Raw genomic sequence first — 17427 nt, forward strand, 5'->3', positions numbered from 1 at the left:
TCCTTGCTTGCATTTTTATACGTTAATGGTTACTATGATCACTTAACTTACCTGGTACAACTTCGCGTAGCAGCAGAAATGAGTTGAGCCGCTGATGTGGTATTTCAACAGCTTGTGTTGGGGATCTGTTTTGCTGTCAGGAGTGGCGATCAAATAAGTAAAACAGAAAAATATATATAAAATATTCAAGTTGAAACAACCTCTACCAGGTTATATTTTAACAATAAAATAATTCATGTCACACACAAAGTTTCTCGGTTTTGAGACAATTTTAAAAAATCTCTTTAAAATCTTTTTAAAATGGAAGTTTTTTAAATTTCAGAAATGTGTACAGCAGTCTACTTTCAAAACTTTGCACTTAACATTTCATTTTCTTGAAAACATTTGTTGAACAAGTATTGAATACCACAAAACAACAAAATCTGTCAACTACCAGATTTGTTTCATGTGGTCAGGCAGACGGATGGGCATGCTGATGAGAGGAGGTGCTTTTTATATTTAATGTTGATTCACCTAAAATGTATTAATATCTAAAAAATGTTTGCTGCTAGTTTGAAATGATAATCAGGGGCTGGCCATCATCACCTTTGAACAAGAACAAGACAGAACTCTGATTTCTACAAATACGGGAGCAGATATCAATGACATTGCTGCCGGCTAATAGTGCTTAACGTTACAGCTGACTAAAAACATTTTTACATTCAAGTTATACAAAAGTTGAGTAGCATTGAACTACGTGTTATACTGTAAAGCGGATGAGTTGTTTTGGGAAGTGATGATGTTTGTTCTTTAACACATGAATTACCAGAGCCTACGAAAAAACTTGTAGATCCGTCCCACCTTAAATCGCTTCTCACCTCCCTGTCAGTGTCTTTTGTCCTTTAATCAGTTTTTTCCTGGGCTAAATAATTTTTCCTGGTGGATCTGTTATTTATTTCTTAGGTTGTGAAGCTGGTTAACTTACTGTAGTTTCAGTTTTATTTTTTACTTTTGTTTTGCTTTTATTTTTTGACTAACATATTTTGAATTTACTATGTTTTTTGGAGTTATGTATGGTTCTAGTTTGTGTAAACTCTTCACTTAGATGCTGCCATCAAGGAAACAGCCCCAAAATCTGCACTGTACAATGATGTTATCATGATGATGTTTATGCTCTACTGTACCTCCAAATCTGTCTGTGCTTACAAAAGATTTTTGCATGTGTTTGGTTAAAAAGAGTCCCCATTATGTTATCTTTTATGGTAGGTTCATGAGATTGATTTTGATGACCATTTTAGGTTTCGCCCCGTTTGTTTCCTCACTCACTTTGTTTGTTATGCTCGAGTAGCACAGAAACTGGCATTCACTTCCAAAATGTTGATGCTCTGCAGATGTAGTTTGGAGTTTTACAATGGTATAAAGCTAACACCTTTGTTTAACCTGAATTTTTTTCACCTTCATTTATTATACAAAGCTAATTATCTTAAAAACTGTTTATACTCTTTGCTAAACTGACCAATGTCAAGTCAAACAATATCCGCAAAATCAGTCAGTCATTGTCCAACCCGCTATATCCTAACACAGGGTCATGGCGGTCTGCTGGAGCCAATCCCAGCCAACACAAGGCGCAAGGCAGGAACAAATCCCAGGCAGGGCGCCAGCCCACCGGATGGCACACGCACACACACACCCACACACCAAGCACACACTAGGGACAATTTAGAATCACCAATGCACCTAACTTGCATGTCTTTGGACTGTGGAAGGAAACCCCCCAAAGGAAACCCACGCAGACACGGGGAGAACATGCAAACTCCACTCAGGGAGGACCCAGGAAGCGAACCCAGGTATCCACAAAATTCTGCTGTAAGTTATTTTATCACTTTCTCAGTATGTGGAGGATACATCTTCCCTTTTATTCATCTGTATAAATCACAAGGAGCCTATCCAGCCCCAGTTGCAGACCAGGGGCCTCATGTATAAACGGTGCGTACGCACAGAAATGTTGCGTAAGAACTTTTCCACGTTCAAATCGCGATGTATAAAACCTACACTTGGCGTAAAGCCACGCACTTTTCCACGGTACCTCATGCCTTGTCATACGCAAGTTCTCCGCTCGGTTTTGCAAACTGGCGGCACCCAGCGTCAAAGCAATGGTACTGTTCTTGTGTGATTACTCATTATTTTCATGACGCGGCTTTATAAATACACAGAAACTAACCGCATATTGTTTATTAGTGTAATGCATCTGATTGTAATTAACTCGTAACAATATAATGGTCCAGGGAACAGCCATAGTATTCCAAATACCATAACTGCTTTAGCGTTGTTACTCTCACTTCTCCTTCTTCTTCTTCTTCTACTTCTTCTTTCAGCTCCTCCCGTTAGGAGTTGCCACAGCGGATCATCTTTTTCCATATTTCTCTCACTGCACCACTCGGAGTATTTATATCACTGTATCTGAGTGTGAATCACAGCAGCAGCTGATCGGAAAGAGAATTATCGGTATACGCATTAAGCACACGCTGTCTCTGCCACGGCAAAACGTTTCAAAGCCTTTCCTGTACGGACCTCGCGGTTCAAAACAGTTTAATCCCAAGAACTTTAAATGCAGCCAATCAAGTGCTCCTTGTAGAACTGTTTGTACTTATAAGTACAATCACCCCACTGTAAACTTGCACTATAGTTATAATATCGCACAACCTGAGCCACTTTATAAAGCGCGTATTTACATATGATGACGATATCATTTTTAAGGTGAAATGCAGCAAAATATGTTTGTTAAATTATACAGATAAAACTTCATTTAAATAATCTATATTCTTCACTGGGAGTGTCTTTAAGGATAGAATAATTAAACATGTACTACGAAGATATTTCAATGTTCTTTAAACGTTTTGAAGAATCGGCGCTAAGCTTACAGATGGCTTAACGTCTATTACAGAGCTGATTGTATGGCGATCGGTTACTTGGGGAAAGAAAAGCACTGACTGCAGTGACAGCTACGCCAATATATATTGAATATAAAACAGAAAGATAAAATAACAACACAGCTAAAAACGCAGCGACAAATTTCGGCAAAAGTTAAATGCTTGTGTCATGAGCACGAGGCGGCTAGTGTCTGCAACATACGTGGCCATCCACCGTGCATGACATTGGCGGGCGAAGGAGCCACCGATTCTTCCTCTGCCCAGTGCCACCACAAGCTTAGAGCCGCCCCTGAGTACTGCTGCAATAAATTATTTCATCAAGTGAAACATGTTTAATAACGTGCTTTAACTCCTATCATCATGAAAATGACATCACGTATACATCTCAGTATTTTAGTTATTCAGAGAGCTGTAATATCACGAATGTAATGGATTCTGTGTCCAGTTGGAGGAAGAGAGCCGGTTTAAGAAGCAAGTAGTGATTCACACACATAGAGCACATAGAAGATCAAATACAAAACAAAGCATTTAACGTGCTACTTTAATTACGATGTGATTTGAGAAACTGGTTAATTAAACAATTTTAAGATGAATTTTATGATGTTCTACTTTAATGACAAAATAAACTACGTGATTAAAGTGGAAATGTCGAGATTGAAGTGGACATTTCGTGCTTTTTCCCCACCGTGGCTTTTTTCTCTGTACCCTAATAAGCTTTCATATGACACTCAGACAGTGGGCTTACAACTCGGCTTTCCACGGCGACTTTGATATGTGACTTCTTTTTTATTTCCGGCACTGTGCGATTTTGTGGATGTGAGCTTTCATGTTTCTCCAACACGCTATGTCACTCGATCAACTTCCTTTTGTTGATTATACCACGGTTTATTTGAACAAATAGTATGTTTTTCCTTTGCCTCCACTTGGTATTCGCTGAAATTCTTATGTTTCCCCCCATGCTTTTCCCATTGTCTTTTCACAGAAGGCTGCGCTTAAGGGCGATTTATATTGATTTGCATATTCAAAGAGGCGTAATTCTGGGAGGATTTGGGGCGTTACATAATGCGCGTGCACGAGCGTTAGTTTTCACGCTGATCGGGATTTATGTAGCGGAAGAACGTGGAAGTTGGAGTACGCACAGATTCCTGCATCTGGATTTTTCTGTGCGTAAGCACATTTCGGCTTTTGTGCTTACGCCATGTAATAGTGCGAGTTCTACGCACGGCGTTATACATGAGGCCCCAGAACAGTAAGGTGGCTTGGTGTGATAACTCCCAAACATCCACTAAGTAATAGTATACCCAACATTGGGGGGTTAATTAGCCCAGCTAAATGGCCTCCAGGAACTGGGCACGGGTCTATCCCGTCTGTGCTGGGTGCAAGTCCATCGCAAGCTCCAGTACGTTCACATCCACTCCATGAGCACACCAGCTCACACCGGGTCACTTTATAGTCATTGATTAACTTAACATTCTTTGGAAGGTGGGATGAAAACTGGAGAATGATCTGTGCAGACAAAGAAAGAAGGTGCAAACTTAGACTAGTCTTGGGAACAACCTTTCGTTCACATTACTTTTGTTTTGCTTTTATTTTTGACTAACATATTTTGAATTTACTATGTTTTTTGGAGTTATGTATGGTTCTAGTTTGTGTAAACTCTTCACTTAGATGCTGCCATCAAGGAAACAGCCCCAAAATCTGCACTGTACAATGATGTTATCATGATGATGTTTATGCTCTACTGTACCTCCAAATCTGTCTGTGCTTACAAAAGATTTTTGCATGTGTTTGGTTAAAAAGAGTCCCCATTATGTTATCTTTTATGGTAGGTTCATGAGATTGATTTTGATGACCATTTTAGGTTTCGCCCCGTTTGTTTCCTCACTCACTTTGTTTGTTATGCTCGAGTAGCACAGAAACTGGCATTCACTTCCAAAATGTTGATGCTCTGCAGATGTAGTTTGGAGTTTTACAATGGTATAAAGCTAACACCTTTGTTTAACCTGAATTTTTTTCACCTTCATTTATTATACAAAGCTAATTATCTTAAAAACTGTTTATACTCTTTGCTAAACTGACCAATGTCAAGTCAAACAATATCCGCAAAATCAGTCAGTCATTGTCCAACCCGCTATATCCTAACACAGGGTCATGGCGGTCTGCTGGAGCCAATCCCAGCCAACACAAGGCAAGGCAGGAACAAATCCCAGGCAGGCGCCAGCCACCGGATGGCACACGCACACACACACCCACACACCAAGCACACACTAGGGACAATTTAGAATCACCAATGCACCTAACTTGCATGTCTTTGGACTGTGGAAGGAAACCCCCCAAAGGAAACCCACGCAGACACGGGGAGAACATGCAAACTCCACTCAGGGAGGACCCAGGAAGCGAACCCAGGTATCCACAAAATTCTGCTGTAAGTTATTTTATCACTTTCTCAGTATGTGGAGGATACATCTTCCCTTTTATTCATCTGTATAAATCACAAGGAGCCTATCCAGCCCCAGTTGCAGACCAGGGGCCTCATGTATAACGGTGCGTACGCACAGAAATGTTGCGTAATTCTCATATCAACAATTTAAGCAGCACCAGCCTCATGTCCGGTGTTTAGCTGCCAATACTTCAAGTCCTTTGAATATTTCCCTAGATCACCCTGCACAACTGCAACTTTTTCAGCTCTTATTCTCTAAGAGTTTTCTCTCATCATCATAAACTCAGCCAGAGGTCACTCCTTCACATGGCAGTAATAAGGTGCAGAGCCTGTTATTTGCTTTCCCCTGCAGTTTTGGCTTTCTCTTTGATTATGATATCATGTGGAATTCTTCTCCTCAATTCCTTTTTATGATTTATGCTTTTATATTTGGTTTTCTGTTTCCTTGAGTATCAATTCTTGTACCATCTTAAAAACACTTGACTGCCTCCAAGCGGCTAGCTGTCTGCCCTCAGATAAACCTTATACTATGCTGCAGAAAGACAGCTGAAGATCTGGTGAGGTGGACTGTAAGCTTTTACTGTGACAGAGTACAAAGTGTACGTGTTCTTGTAAAGCCTCTCTTGAAATGGAAAGCCACGTATCACCTGTCCTAAGTAAGCTCTTGATGACTGACTTTTGGGGATTTCCTCACTTCTTCCTCTAATCTTCTACTCTAATAGATTTAATAAGTGCTTCACTTGAGGTTAGAGTAATTTGGTATCTGAAAAACGTGTCCAGGTATGCATATAACCAGGATTATTTTATTAACATTTATGTAGAACTTTTTTTCATTTTCTAGGTAAGCATGCAAATGTCAAAGGCCACAAGCTCTTCTTTAAGATAATACCTTTAATTCTTTCTAATCTCTTAACAGCTGGCACATTGCCTGGTAAACCTCTCAAACACAAAGCTAGGATTTAGCTTGGCCAATCTACCAGAGTCAGGAGAAGAAGAACTGAAAAAAAGTACTTAAGTGGACAGCAGGACAACAATCTCTCCTTAAATATCAGCAGCCACTGGGCTGGTCATGGGCCTATAGACGTAATAGGAAAACCACAACCAGTTCCCCCTGCAGAAGATGCGTTGGAGTGTGATCATTACTAACAACCTGAATTAGGCAAAAAACATCTTATGTTGTGAATAAGGCTGACTAATAGATGACTGACAAAAGCCTGGATGTCTCCATCTATGCTCGTCATCTTCTCCAAGTGTACAGTGGAGTCCATATTACTGGCTGTGTAACATCCTGACATACTGTAGTATCTGATCAGCTCAAGATTGCATAGGACTACAAAAGTCAGCTAAGATTATTACTGAAACACATCTTCCTTCTGTTCTTGACATGCATATCACAAGCTACCTTGGAAAGACTAATAGTGTCAAAAGTTAACATCTGTCATAATATATTATTTTATTTTATTTTTTTAGGTTAAGAAAGAAAGCAAAGCATCTTTTTAGAGTTTTTGCTTCAGCTGATGAACAATTAACATGGTAAATTCTGTTGTACCTGTAAATCTTACCTGTCAAGACAAACTGAAGTTATGGTGTTTTTTTAATTGGCCTATCCATTTTAATCAGGGTGGCATGGTGGTGCAGTGGATAGTACTGCTGTCTCATGGATCCACAAAAGTGGGTCTGAATGCCATGCACTGTCTTTATACTTGAGAAGTTTGCATGTGCTTCCCAAGCGCAGTTGGATTTTTCTCCATGGCCTTGTTTTCCTTATATTGCTTAAAACGTGTTAATAAGTGATTCAAAACTGGCCTTGTTTGAGTGTGAGTGTGGCCCCCTGCAAATGAAGGTGTCCTGTCCAGAGCTGTTTATGAAACACAACGTGAGCTACCACAGTTACGCAGATGACACACAGCTTTACTTATCTATGGCACCTGATGACCCTGATGCCCTGATCCAATGTCTTACTTGTATTTTTGAGTGAAGCTAAATAAAGAAAAAACAGAAATCTTAGTTTTTGGCAAAAATGGAAATAAACTTGATTACTTAGCCTTAAAAGTCAAACGGGAAGTAAAGAATTTTGGTGTGATCATGGCCCCTGACCTAAACTTTGAATCGGAGATTAACCAGACTATTACAAAGTATTTGAGAAATTCCAGTCTTGTTTCCACACTGGTCATAGTACAGTAACGGCACTAACAGGGTTGTAAACAACATTCTGATATTCTCTGATGAAGGAAACTCCCCTGTAATTATGTTGTTAGACTTAAGTGTAGTATTTGACACCATTGACCATTCTATTTTACTGCACAGGCTAGAAAATGATGTTGGGCTTACAGGCACTGTGCTCGCTTGGTTTAGTTCTTATTTATCAAATCGATTCCAATATGTACAGAAATGACTCCATCATTATACACAGAAGTTCAATATGGTGTCCCGTAGGGCTCAGTACTGGAACCTTTACTGTTTTCACTTTACATGCTTCCAATGGGATCTCTCATTAGGAAACATTATGTTAATTTTCACTCGTATGCAAATGACACCCAGTTATACCTTTCATTTAAATCAAATGAAGTTTCTCTGATGTTGCCTTTAATGAGTTGTGTTAGTGAATTAAAGGAGTGGATGAATGAGAACTACTTGTCTTTAAACACAGATGTTAATTGTTGGAGGGAATGATGCTGATCACAACAATATTCGGTCATCATTTAACTCAGTTAGAATCACCATTAATTTTACTGAATCAGCCCGCAATCTAGGAGTTATCTTTGACTCTAGCATGTCATTTAAAGTGCATATTACAAAGATGTCCAAATCATGTTTCTTCCATCCAAAACATGTTGGGAAATTAAGGCACTTTCTAAATAAACAGGATTCTGAGAAATTAATTCATGCATTTATTTCTAGTAGGACTGACTACTGCAATGCGGTGTTCACTGGATGTTCAAACTGTTCTTTATACAGCCTCCATTTAATCCAAAATGCTGTTGCAAGATTTATTACAAGAACAAGAAAATACGAACACATGACTCCAGTTCTTAAATCCTTATACTGGCTCCCGGTTAAGTTTAGGGCAGATTTCAAAATCCTACTTTTAACATATAAAGTCTTAAATGGCCAAGTCGTCCCTGATGGAGGATCGCAGGAATCGTGGGAAAGAGGGGTCCTTTCATCAGATTGGCTGGCCCAGCACTGACTCAGCTGTGGAATGGCCAAATGGGGGAGGCAGCTTGATGGATGAGGTCTCCAGGACTTTAAACAAAGCCAAATCATGTTATGTGATATTATCTACTGTTAAATTCTGCTCCGTACTTCTAAAATATTTCTTTTTATATTGTATTGAGGATTTGTTCTGTTCTGTGTATTACATTATATTGTATTGATCCCCTTCTTTTTGACACCCACTGCACGCCCAGCCTACCTGGAAAGGAGTCTCTCTTTGAACTGCCTTTCCCAAGGTTTCTTCCATTTTTTCCCTACAAGGGTTATTTTGGGAGTTTTTTCTTGTCTTCTTAAAGACTCAAGGCTGGGGGGCTGTCAAGAGGCAGGGCCTGTTAAAGTCCATTTTGGGCTATACTAAAAATAATTTGTATTGTATTGAATTAGGAATGCATTTTTTCACTTAAGGAACATTGCAAAAGTTAGACCTCTTATAACATCACAAGATGCTGAAAAATTCATTCATTGCTTTATTTTAGTTGACTAGATTAATGTAATGCTCACCTAAAAGGACTACCTAACAAAGACATTGATCGGTTGCTGTTAGTTCAAAATGCAGCAGCAAGAATCTGAACCAGCAAAAGAACATCTGAGCACATCTCGCAGTTTTAGCATTGTTACATTGGTTACCTGTGTCCTTTAGAACTGATTTTAAAATTAAATTAATCCACCTTAAAATGTCTCTTTCATTCCAACAGAAGGTGCATCACAAACATTGACACTGCTTTTATGAATCCCATACCAAATGGCATACTGTACGCTCGGAACCGGCCAACTATATTTAATTCAAAAGCAAAAATAGCAGTCACCCCCAGTTCGGCCTCTGGTGGTCGTTCAGAGTGTCAACTGGATGATAACATGCATACAAGACTGCATGATCACCCCCCAACCTACCCAGAAGTGGGTGGGTTAGGGTTGATTTCAACCTACAGTATTTTTAGTCGACCAATGTGAAACATGTATACCAAGTTTCATGAAAATCGCTCTAGCCGTTCAGAAGTGATGCTGGAACATACATACATACACACACACACACACACACACACACACATTGACTCAAAAAACTTGTACATATAGTAACAAAAAGGATTTCTTGGGTCCTGGCATATTAAGTCCTATGATATATTTACTGCCTTAAGTCATGTTGTTTTTCCTGAAATGACAAATACCACGTGTACGGCAGAGGCTGTTCATCAAAATCCTGTCACAACTATTCACAGAGTGAACACAAGGCTTATCATGCAGACTATTTATTATATGAACAGTCTCTACTGTCTGATGTAAATACTGTAGTCTCCAAAGAGTTTGACGAAAGATGTTTGATACCTTAGTAAGTAGGCCCAAAGCTTAATTACGGTATAGCATGTCTTACTTAGCCAGCTTATAATTAAATGTTTGGTTAAGTTGTGTTTGTATATTCACAAAGTTAGCTACACAACCCTAAAATAAAATAAAAATTTTGACACAGCACATATTAGAATGTGATTAATGCCTGCTGCAATGTATCTACCGAAATATGATAGAAATTTGGGTAATAGGCATGAAGTGTACCATTATTGAATATTATATGACTGAAGCTTCTTATTTTTATTTTCAAATCCTTTGCCACTAAACTTCACTTTCCTATTGCAAGTCCTAATTCAGGCCAGATATGCATTTTTATTTTTTTATTTTAAGAAGGTTCATACCATTTATCACAACATTAAAACACGGGCATAGTACACTCCAGTAAGAGTCTTTATCTTCTGATATAATCTCATTTCACTTTTAATTTGATGATTTACCCATTGGACCTCTACTCTGGTTTACACATTGTAGGTCTATAGGTTCGTTATTGCCCAGTGAAATTCTTACTTGCATGCGCTAATCAACACTTGCATTATTTCGATGCTATGTGAAATGTCACAGAAGATCCCAACTTGGATTGCATCTGTGAATCGTCATAAGCAGTGATTTAAATATGGTGTGTTTTGGACATCAAGTCAATCTCATATATGTTATTATTTTTTTTAATATAAGGGATAAAAGGTTATTGTAATATCTACAAATTTAAAATTCCCCTTGTAGTGTTAAGCGCCCATCTAACCAGATCAATGTAAGGGTTACAATGAGCTGAAGCCCTGAGAGAAAGACAGGAAGCAACCCTGGACAGGCCCCAGTCCACCACAAGACCGCCACACGCACTCACATGGGACAAATTCACAGTTGCCAGATAGCCCAACACTCATATCTCTGGGAGGGGGAGTGAGATAACGTTTTGTTTCTTAATATAGTTTGAAATATTCTATGAGTAGGCATAATAATAATAATACTTGAGAACATTACCAGTCTTTCAGAATCTAACAGAAGTTTATTAATGTTGTTCTGAAATAAGTCTGGAAAGACCCTGCCTTCATTCTTTTTTACTTTTGGCATTTCAGTTTACATCTCTGTATTATAATAAAAAAATCTTGGGAAGAGAGACGAGATGTGACTTTCTCAGAGAGAAACTTCCACATCCTGTGAGACGAGACATTGTGCCAAGAGATTTAACGACTCCCGGGGCTGGAAATAAAAGACAAAGAATAGATGATAAAGTAGAATGTTGTAAAGAATTCAAAAACGTTGCCATGATACACACGCAGAGCCGGTTAGAGACAATGGAAGTATAAAAATTCGAAAGTCTCAAAAAAATGATAGTAAAGATCGCATTAGCGCAAACAAACTGAAATTATTACTTAATGAAATAACAGAAGAAAGAAAAGAGATTGAATATATTGTTCTGATTAAACTCTGAGACATTTAGATCGTCCAATACGTGCTACCATCAGAGAAAAGTAGTGTTTCTTCCCAATGAAGAGGCGTATCCACGAGAATTAAAAGATTTGTTGTTTGGTGAAAGTGAAATCCTGCAAGAGAAAATTTCAAGCATCGCAAGACAACACTTTATGCAAAGAGATTTGAAAAAGTCCTGCCCACATCTAAAACATTTACAACCACACGATCAGACACAGTTAATGTAGAGAAAAAGAAATGATATTCACTCACGGGCAGTTATATGTTGCGTTGTCACGATGTAATTCCAAAAATGGAATCAAAATTCAATGTGATGTTGACGAAAAGGTAAAAGCAAAAAGAAATTGAATATATGGACATAGGTGATATGACAGAAGTATGTAGATATTGTTTTGCTTTAAACTTTAAGTCAGAGACTTGTAGATCATCTAATTCGTGTTGCCATCGGGGAAAAGTAGGCATATCTGCGAGAATTAAAAGATTTGTTGTTTGGTGAAAGCGAAATACACCTACGAGAGTGGCAGAGATGCAAAGTTGCTGGCATGTAGTGCAGGCAGGGAGGTTGGCGAGCAAAGCGAGTAGGGACCAAAGCCCCCTAGTAAGGAAATATTTTCTAATGGGCCATTTGTTCACATAGCACACCAAACTGGTAAGCAATGGGGCCTGAAGTATTGACTAGGAGTTGATGAATTTTAGCTCTCTTTTGAGAGACGCTGTACTAATTGCATTCTTGATTAGATTGGGTTTCACATTATGTAATGTAAGCTTTACAGAATTGTGAGTTTAATTGTTTTGTGATAAGTCATTCACTGTAATGCAATTTACACTACCAGTAATGTTAATAATAATATCTGAGATTCATAAATGAATTTGGCGTAGTATGTAGCATTTATATGTTTTTTTTTTTAATTCTTTATTTTTGTGTGTAGGATGCATTTGCTTTTCAAATTTCTGTATGGAATCTAAGTAAGTCTTCTGCCAGCTAAGTAAAGTTAGCACACTGATTATGATAGTGGGCAGCATGGTGGCACAGTGATAGTGCTTGTGCCTCACAGTAAGGACACCAAGGTTCGAGTCCTAGCTCCTCTGTGTGTGGAGCTTGCATGTTCTCTCTGCGTCTGTATGGTTTCCTGGTGGACTGGCGACACTACATTGGCCCTAGGGTGTATGTGTGAGTGTGCTTCCCAGCAATGGACTGGCATCACGTCCAGGGGGATTGTTCCTGCCTTGTGCCTTATGCTTACTGGAATAGGTTGCAGCCCCCCGTGACGCTCCTCAGGATTAAGCATGCTTAGAAAATTGTATGGTATAATAATAATAATAATAATACAGGAAAAGAAAAAAAGAAAGGGCAATACATGGTTCCACTACGTAGGACTCTGTTTCTGTACAGAACAATTTACAGGCCGTTTTACATATAGTGTTGTAAACTTTTATTAAGAGTATGTTGTAAAAGAGACATACAGGAAAAAGCCAAGCATTATTTGGCTCCATTCCACAGCCAAGTCAAATGTGCAGATTGTGAAGTTTGCCCAAATTTGAAGTCTTAAAAACAAGAACATGAAAGCAGTAATGCCAGAGCATGCACAGTTAGTTCACCATCACTGAAAGGCTCTCTTGTTTTTGCTACTTTATAAAAGTTGTTCTGAATATGTTTCCAACTTTATTAAGAAAACAACTGAGTAATCAGATTTGTTTTTAATAAAAAAAGTTTCTGAATAATTTAAGAGGTTGTGCTTCTGAAACTCTGAGACTGAAATCACATCTTAGCACGTTGAGCGACACACATTTACACATTTGAACCACACTGTAGTTTGATTCAAGTCACGTTCTTTCTTCGTTCGAAAACACATTTTGTTTTCACCTCTATTTTCCATACATATGGATCCTTTGGAACTCTGTTGAATCCAGGGCCTTTGATACACGGTTTTCCTTAGGATATCAGAAGATATGCACGCTAGATGAACTGGTGTCTCTAAACTGGCCTTGTCTGAGTGTGTGAACTGGGCACAGTCCTGTAATGGACTGGCGCCATGTGCAGTACTGGTGGATGGATCAGATACCTCCTGCTCCGCATTACCCTGAACTGGGACAAGCAGGTTTCAGAAAGTGAATGAATACAAATATCATGACTTCTGGGACTGGGGCAAGAATTTAAAAGAAAACAGAAATTAAACAACTGCTCCGAAATCAAACCCTAAAGATCAGCCCCTGAACAAAACCACACACTTCTATCAGTAAATACATTTGTTTTGTGCTATTTTCCATATTATGTATATTCAGACATCCTCCTCAATCAAACTAGCAGCATTGATTTAATTACTGCAGTAGATCATAAGAGAAGAATGATGACCTGTTGGTTACATCTTTAAGTTGCCAATTTTCTCATTTTGTCTCAGCCTTTCCTGTGGAATGAAAAAATGGTCCCATTTTTCTTTGGTGAGTTAGCACACTGCACTGATCTGTACTGATAATACGGTAACTTACTGGCCTACCCACCCAGGACAACAACAGACAGTTCATTGATTTAATTTGGCGTACTCTCAAGTGATTTGCATTTTTTCTTTAACTAAAAGTCAACTGACATTTTAGCGCACCAGCATCACATGACAGGCATTGTGTGCAGCTAACCATTTCCATCCTTAAGCTTTTAAACTGATGCTTTATCCACAAAGTCCACCAACACCATGACATTCAACTCTTTTTCTCTTAGCGTCGATCTCGTTTTCATTCCTGCCAATGTAAAGAGGTCAGTCTGTGCATTTGGATGACCTTTTTGATTATATTTGGTAAATTCTTTACCCATTTTTGAAGTCAAACAACAACAACACAGCAAACATGTTGCTTTATTTTAGGACATTATAAACCAGAACTGCATACTGTATTTACTTCTCTCATTTATCTTATTAAGATTTTATGTCACACACACTTGTCTGTAAAGCACTAGAGCAAGCAGTAGCGCACTCCCTGGCCTTGTACAGCTTGTTGTTTGGACCAATGTGTGCTTACTGTAAACTGCATTTCCATTGTTTATTGTAAACTGCAAAAGGCCCCACATTTTCTTGAGTTAATTAGTTTTATCTCAGGTAGGTCAAGCACTCCACAAGAAACACAGTATACAATGACAGTGATCATAGTGTGCTCTAGTAAAAGGTATCAGACATGACAACACTGATCAAATTAAATCATTTTGTATTGTTTTCTTGCACTTGAGAAAACTGACACAAACAACAATATAAATGTATTGTTTTCAATGAGGATGGTCTTACCAGTGTATATGCTTGCATTGGATGCTGGAATGCCAAACTGAGACTCGATGAACTTGGGAATGAAGGTAATAAAGGCAGTGACGATGGCACTCTCAGCAGTGTATGACAAACTCACAAACAAGAATGTCATATTGCTTAAGATCCTGACAGCGGCTCTGGGAAGGTCTACAGAATGACAAGAAAACAGAAACAGCCACAGATGATCAAAACCCATGAACATGAGGAGGTTCATTAAGTATACCATTAGTGCACAGACAAGGTTATGGAGATAGGTAATGGCCCGTGAACACGCCACGTAGATGTGGTGAGCACACAGAACATCCTGGATGACACGACTCCATCTATTAACAAACCTTGCTATAGCCCAGACAATATCCGGCCTTTTAAACTACAAAAAACAAAATGCTGAATTTAAAAGAAAACTGAAAAATTCCCAAGATGCAATATTAATTAAGAAGAAAATCTAAACATCCTGCTCTAAATGTAGAAAATATTTTATTTATAAAAAAAATAGGAAATATCACATTAATTAAAGTTACCTCTAATCTTGAACAGATGCAGAAAGCAACCAAATTGAATAAATGCTGCTGTACACAAAGAGTGTTACTGGAAATTATTATTTTTTTTTAAGTAAGACACACATAAATAAGCACCAGTTCTTATAATGCATCCATTAATCTGTTGTTTAATTTGTTTTTCTCGGTTTAAGAGATAGTCATTGCCTATCCCAACAGCAGGAACCAATCCTTGATGGAGTGCCTTGTCATCACAGGTATCTCTAACTACATTTTTCTCTTTTGTATTTGTTAATTCTTACATAAAGTAATGAATATGCCAGCATGGTCAGATTTAATCTTCAAATGAAATTGGCTGGATTCTTTTCATAACAACGTCTAATAAACACGACAAAGGTTCCTTTGATGGTCTGTCAATGGCTGTCTCCTGTCTTGTATCTAGCACTGCTGGGGTGGGCTCCAGAATTGGCTTAAGCATGTTGACCAAATGTTAGGTTATACAAATGAAGGTGCCAGTCATCTACAAAACTTGTCTTGACACATCACTAGTTTTCAGTTGGATTTTCCGTGGGTGGCACACTAGTTAGTACTGCTTTGTGTGTTTGAATGCCACAGCCAGTCTTCATCTGTGTGGAGGCTGCACATTCCCCCTGTAAATGTATGTTACGTCTCACCATGTCTCCAAAGATGTACCAGTCAAGATAGCTGGTTGGTTACTCGAAACTGGCCTTGTGTGAACGACTGTGGGCCTTGTGGTGGACTGGTGGCCCATCCAGATCTGCTTCTTGCCTTGTGCCCTAAGCTACCAGGATGAGCTTTTGTCCTTCACAATCCTAAATTGGATATAAAATGACAAAGACTGCTATACTCGGCCATATTTTTCTGCAAATGGCAGTTGCTATTCAAATATTGAAGGCGTTTAAGTCTCCTTCTGTACTCCTGTCTTCTGATAATCTATGCCTAATAGAAATGTTATTTTAGCCTGGTATATGTGCTCATAAAATTAATGTTCACATTATTATTGAATTACACAGCAATTTTAAAACATTCACATTTCACTTTGCTTATCAGAAGTTCCTAATGGTTGATGTATTGACTAAAGTGCAAAAATGGAGAGACAAATCATTTCAAAATTACCAGGTTCACGTGGCCCTGTAGTTAGTAATTGGGTTAAGACAACAAATGTTTTATTGTAATGTTAGAATTTAAAATGCTATGTATAAGATACTAATCAAAAGTCAGTCTACGCACATATCAGTGGCAAAGTTTGCAAATTTATAGCCTAGACTAAATGTTCAGTTATTTTATAGACACTTAAACAAGGCCTTTAATGACCTCTTGGGCACAGCCATCAGCAGTGTGTCTGTCTGTGGAGAGAGTGTCGATCTTGTCGAGACTTTACTTATCTCGGTTGCGACATTCATCTCTCTGGTAACTCTTATGAAGTCAGTAGACGGATTGGAAGAGCGTGGGGGTTATGAGGTTGCTGGAAAGGGGTGTGTGGTGCTCCCAATATCTATGCAAAAAGACAAATGTCAAGTCTTTAGAGTCATAGAGCTTCCTGTCTTGTTATATGGCTGAGAGACATGGACGCTATCCAGTGATCTGAGACGAACAATTGACTCCTTTGGTAGTGTGTCTATTCAGAGAATCCTTAGGTACCGCTGGTTTGACTTTGTGTCTAATGAGCGGTTGCTCATGGAGTCCCGAATGAGGCACATTTCCTGCATTGTGAGGGAACATCAGTTACGGCACTACGGCCACGTGATGCGATTCCTCAAGGGTGATCCGGCTCGTAGGATCCTCATTGTTGAGGACCCGGATGGCTAGACAGGCCAAGTGGATGCCCAGCTGCGGCAGATAGATGGTCATTTCCAGAAGGTGGGACTGGAGCACATGTCTGCCTGGGATGTTGCCAACCGGGATCCCGAGTTGTTTCATCGTGTGGTGGGTGTGCAACGCGCTGTACCAGTGCATGCTCCCCAACCTGATCTGACCTAAATAATATTAATAATATCTAATGTTTTTATGCACAGTATAAGTAATATCTTAATTAAATAAATGACAATGTTTTAAGAATGTGGTGAAAGAGGTAAATGTCATTTGGTATTAGGATATTATTAGGTAAACAGTAATTTTAGGTGAGAAGAAACAGGCCATTGGAGTGTGAGCCTGAGAATAAAACATGAGATCTCATGGAGGAATTCCTAAGGCCAATCTTCTCAGCAGGTACACTCAGAAAAGAGAATTTTACAGATTTTTCCTTTTACAAAAAAGGCCTAACTAAGAACATGACCTGTTTTTAT

General features: G+C 38.8%; 1 protein-coding gene across 2 annotated transcripts in view; it reads right to left on the bottom strand.

Annotated features, from left to right (window-relative positions):
- The window catches only part of LOC120530279 (solute carrier organic anion transporter family member 5A1), a 204077-nt gene that overhangs the window by 52026 nt on the left and 134624 nt on the right, over positions 1 to 17427 (bottom strand). The window contains exon 5 of one of the 2 annotated variants that reach the window (XM_039754622.1): positions 14607 to 14771. The exons of the other annotated variant lie outside the window; for it this stretch is intronic. Within the exon in view, the coding sequence (XP_039610556.1) occupies positions 14607 to 14771 (165 nt within the window). The remainder of the gene's footprint in view (positions 1 to 14606; positions 14772 to 17427) is intronic. 2 annotated transcript variants of the gene reach the window in all.

The sequence above is a fragment of the Polypterus senegalus genome, chromosome 5, assembly GCF_016835505.1.
Source record: "Polypterus senegalus isolate Bchr_013 chromosome 5, ASM1683550v1, whole genome shotgun sequence".
Classification (NCBI taxonomy): Eukaryota; Metazoa; Chordata; class Cladistia; order Polypteriformes; family Polypteridae; genus Polypterus; species Polypterus senegalus.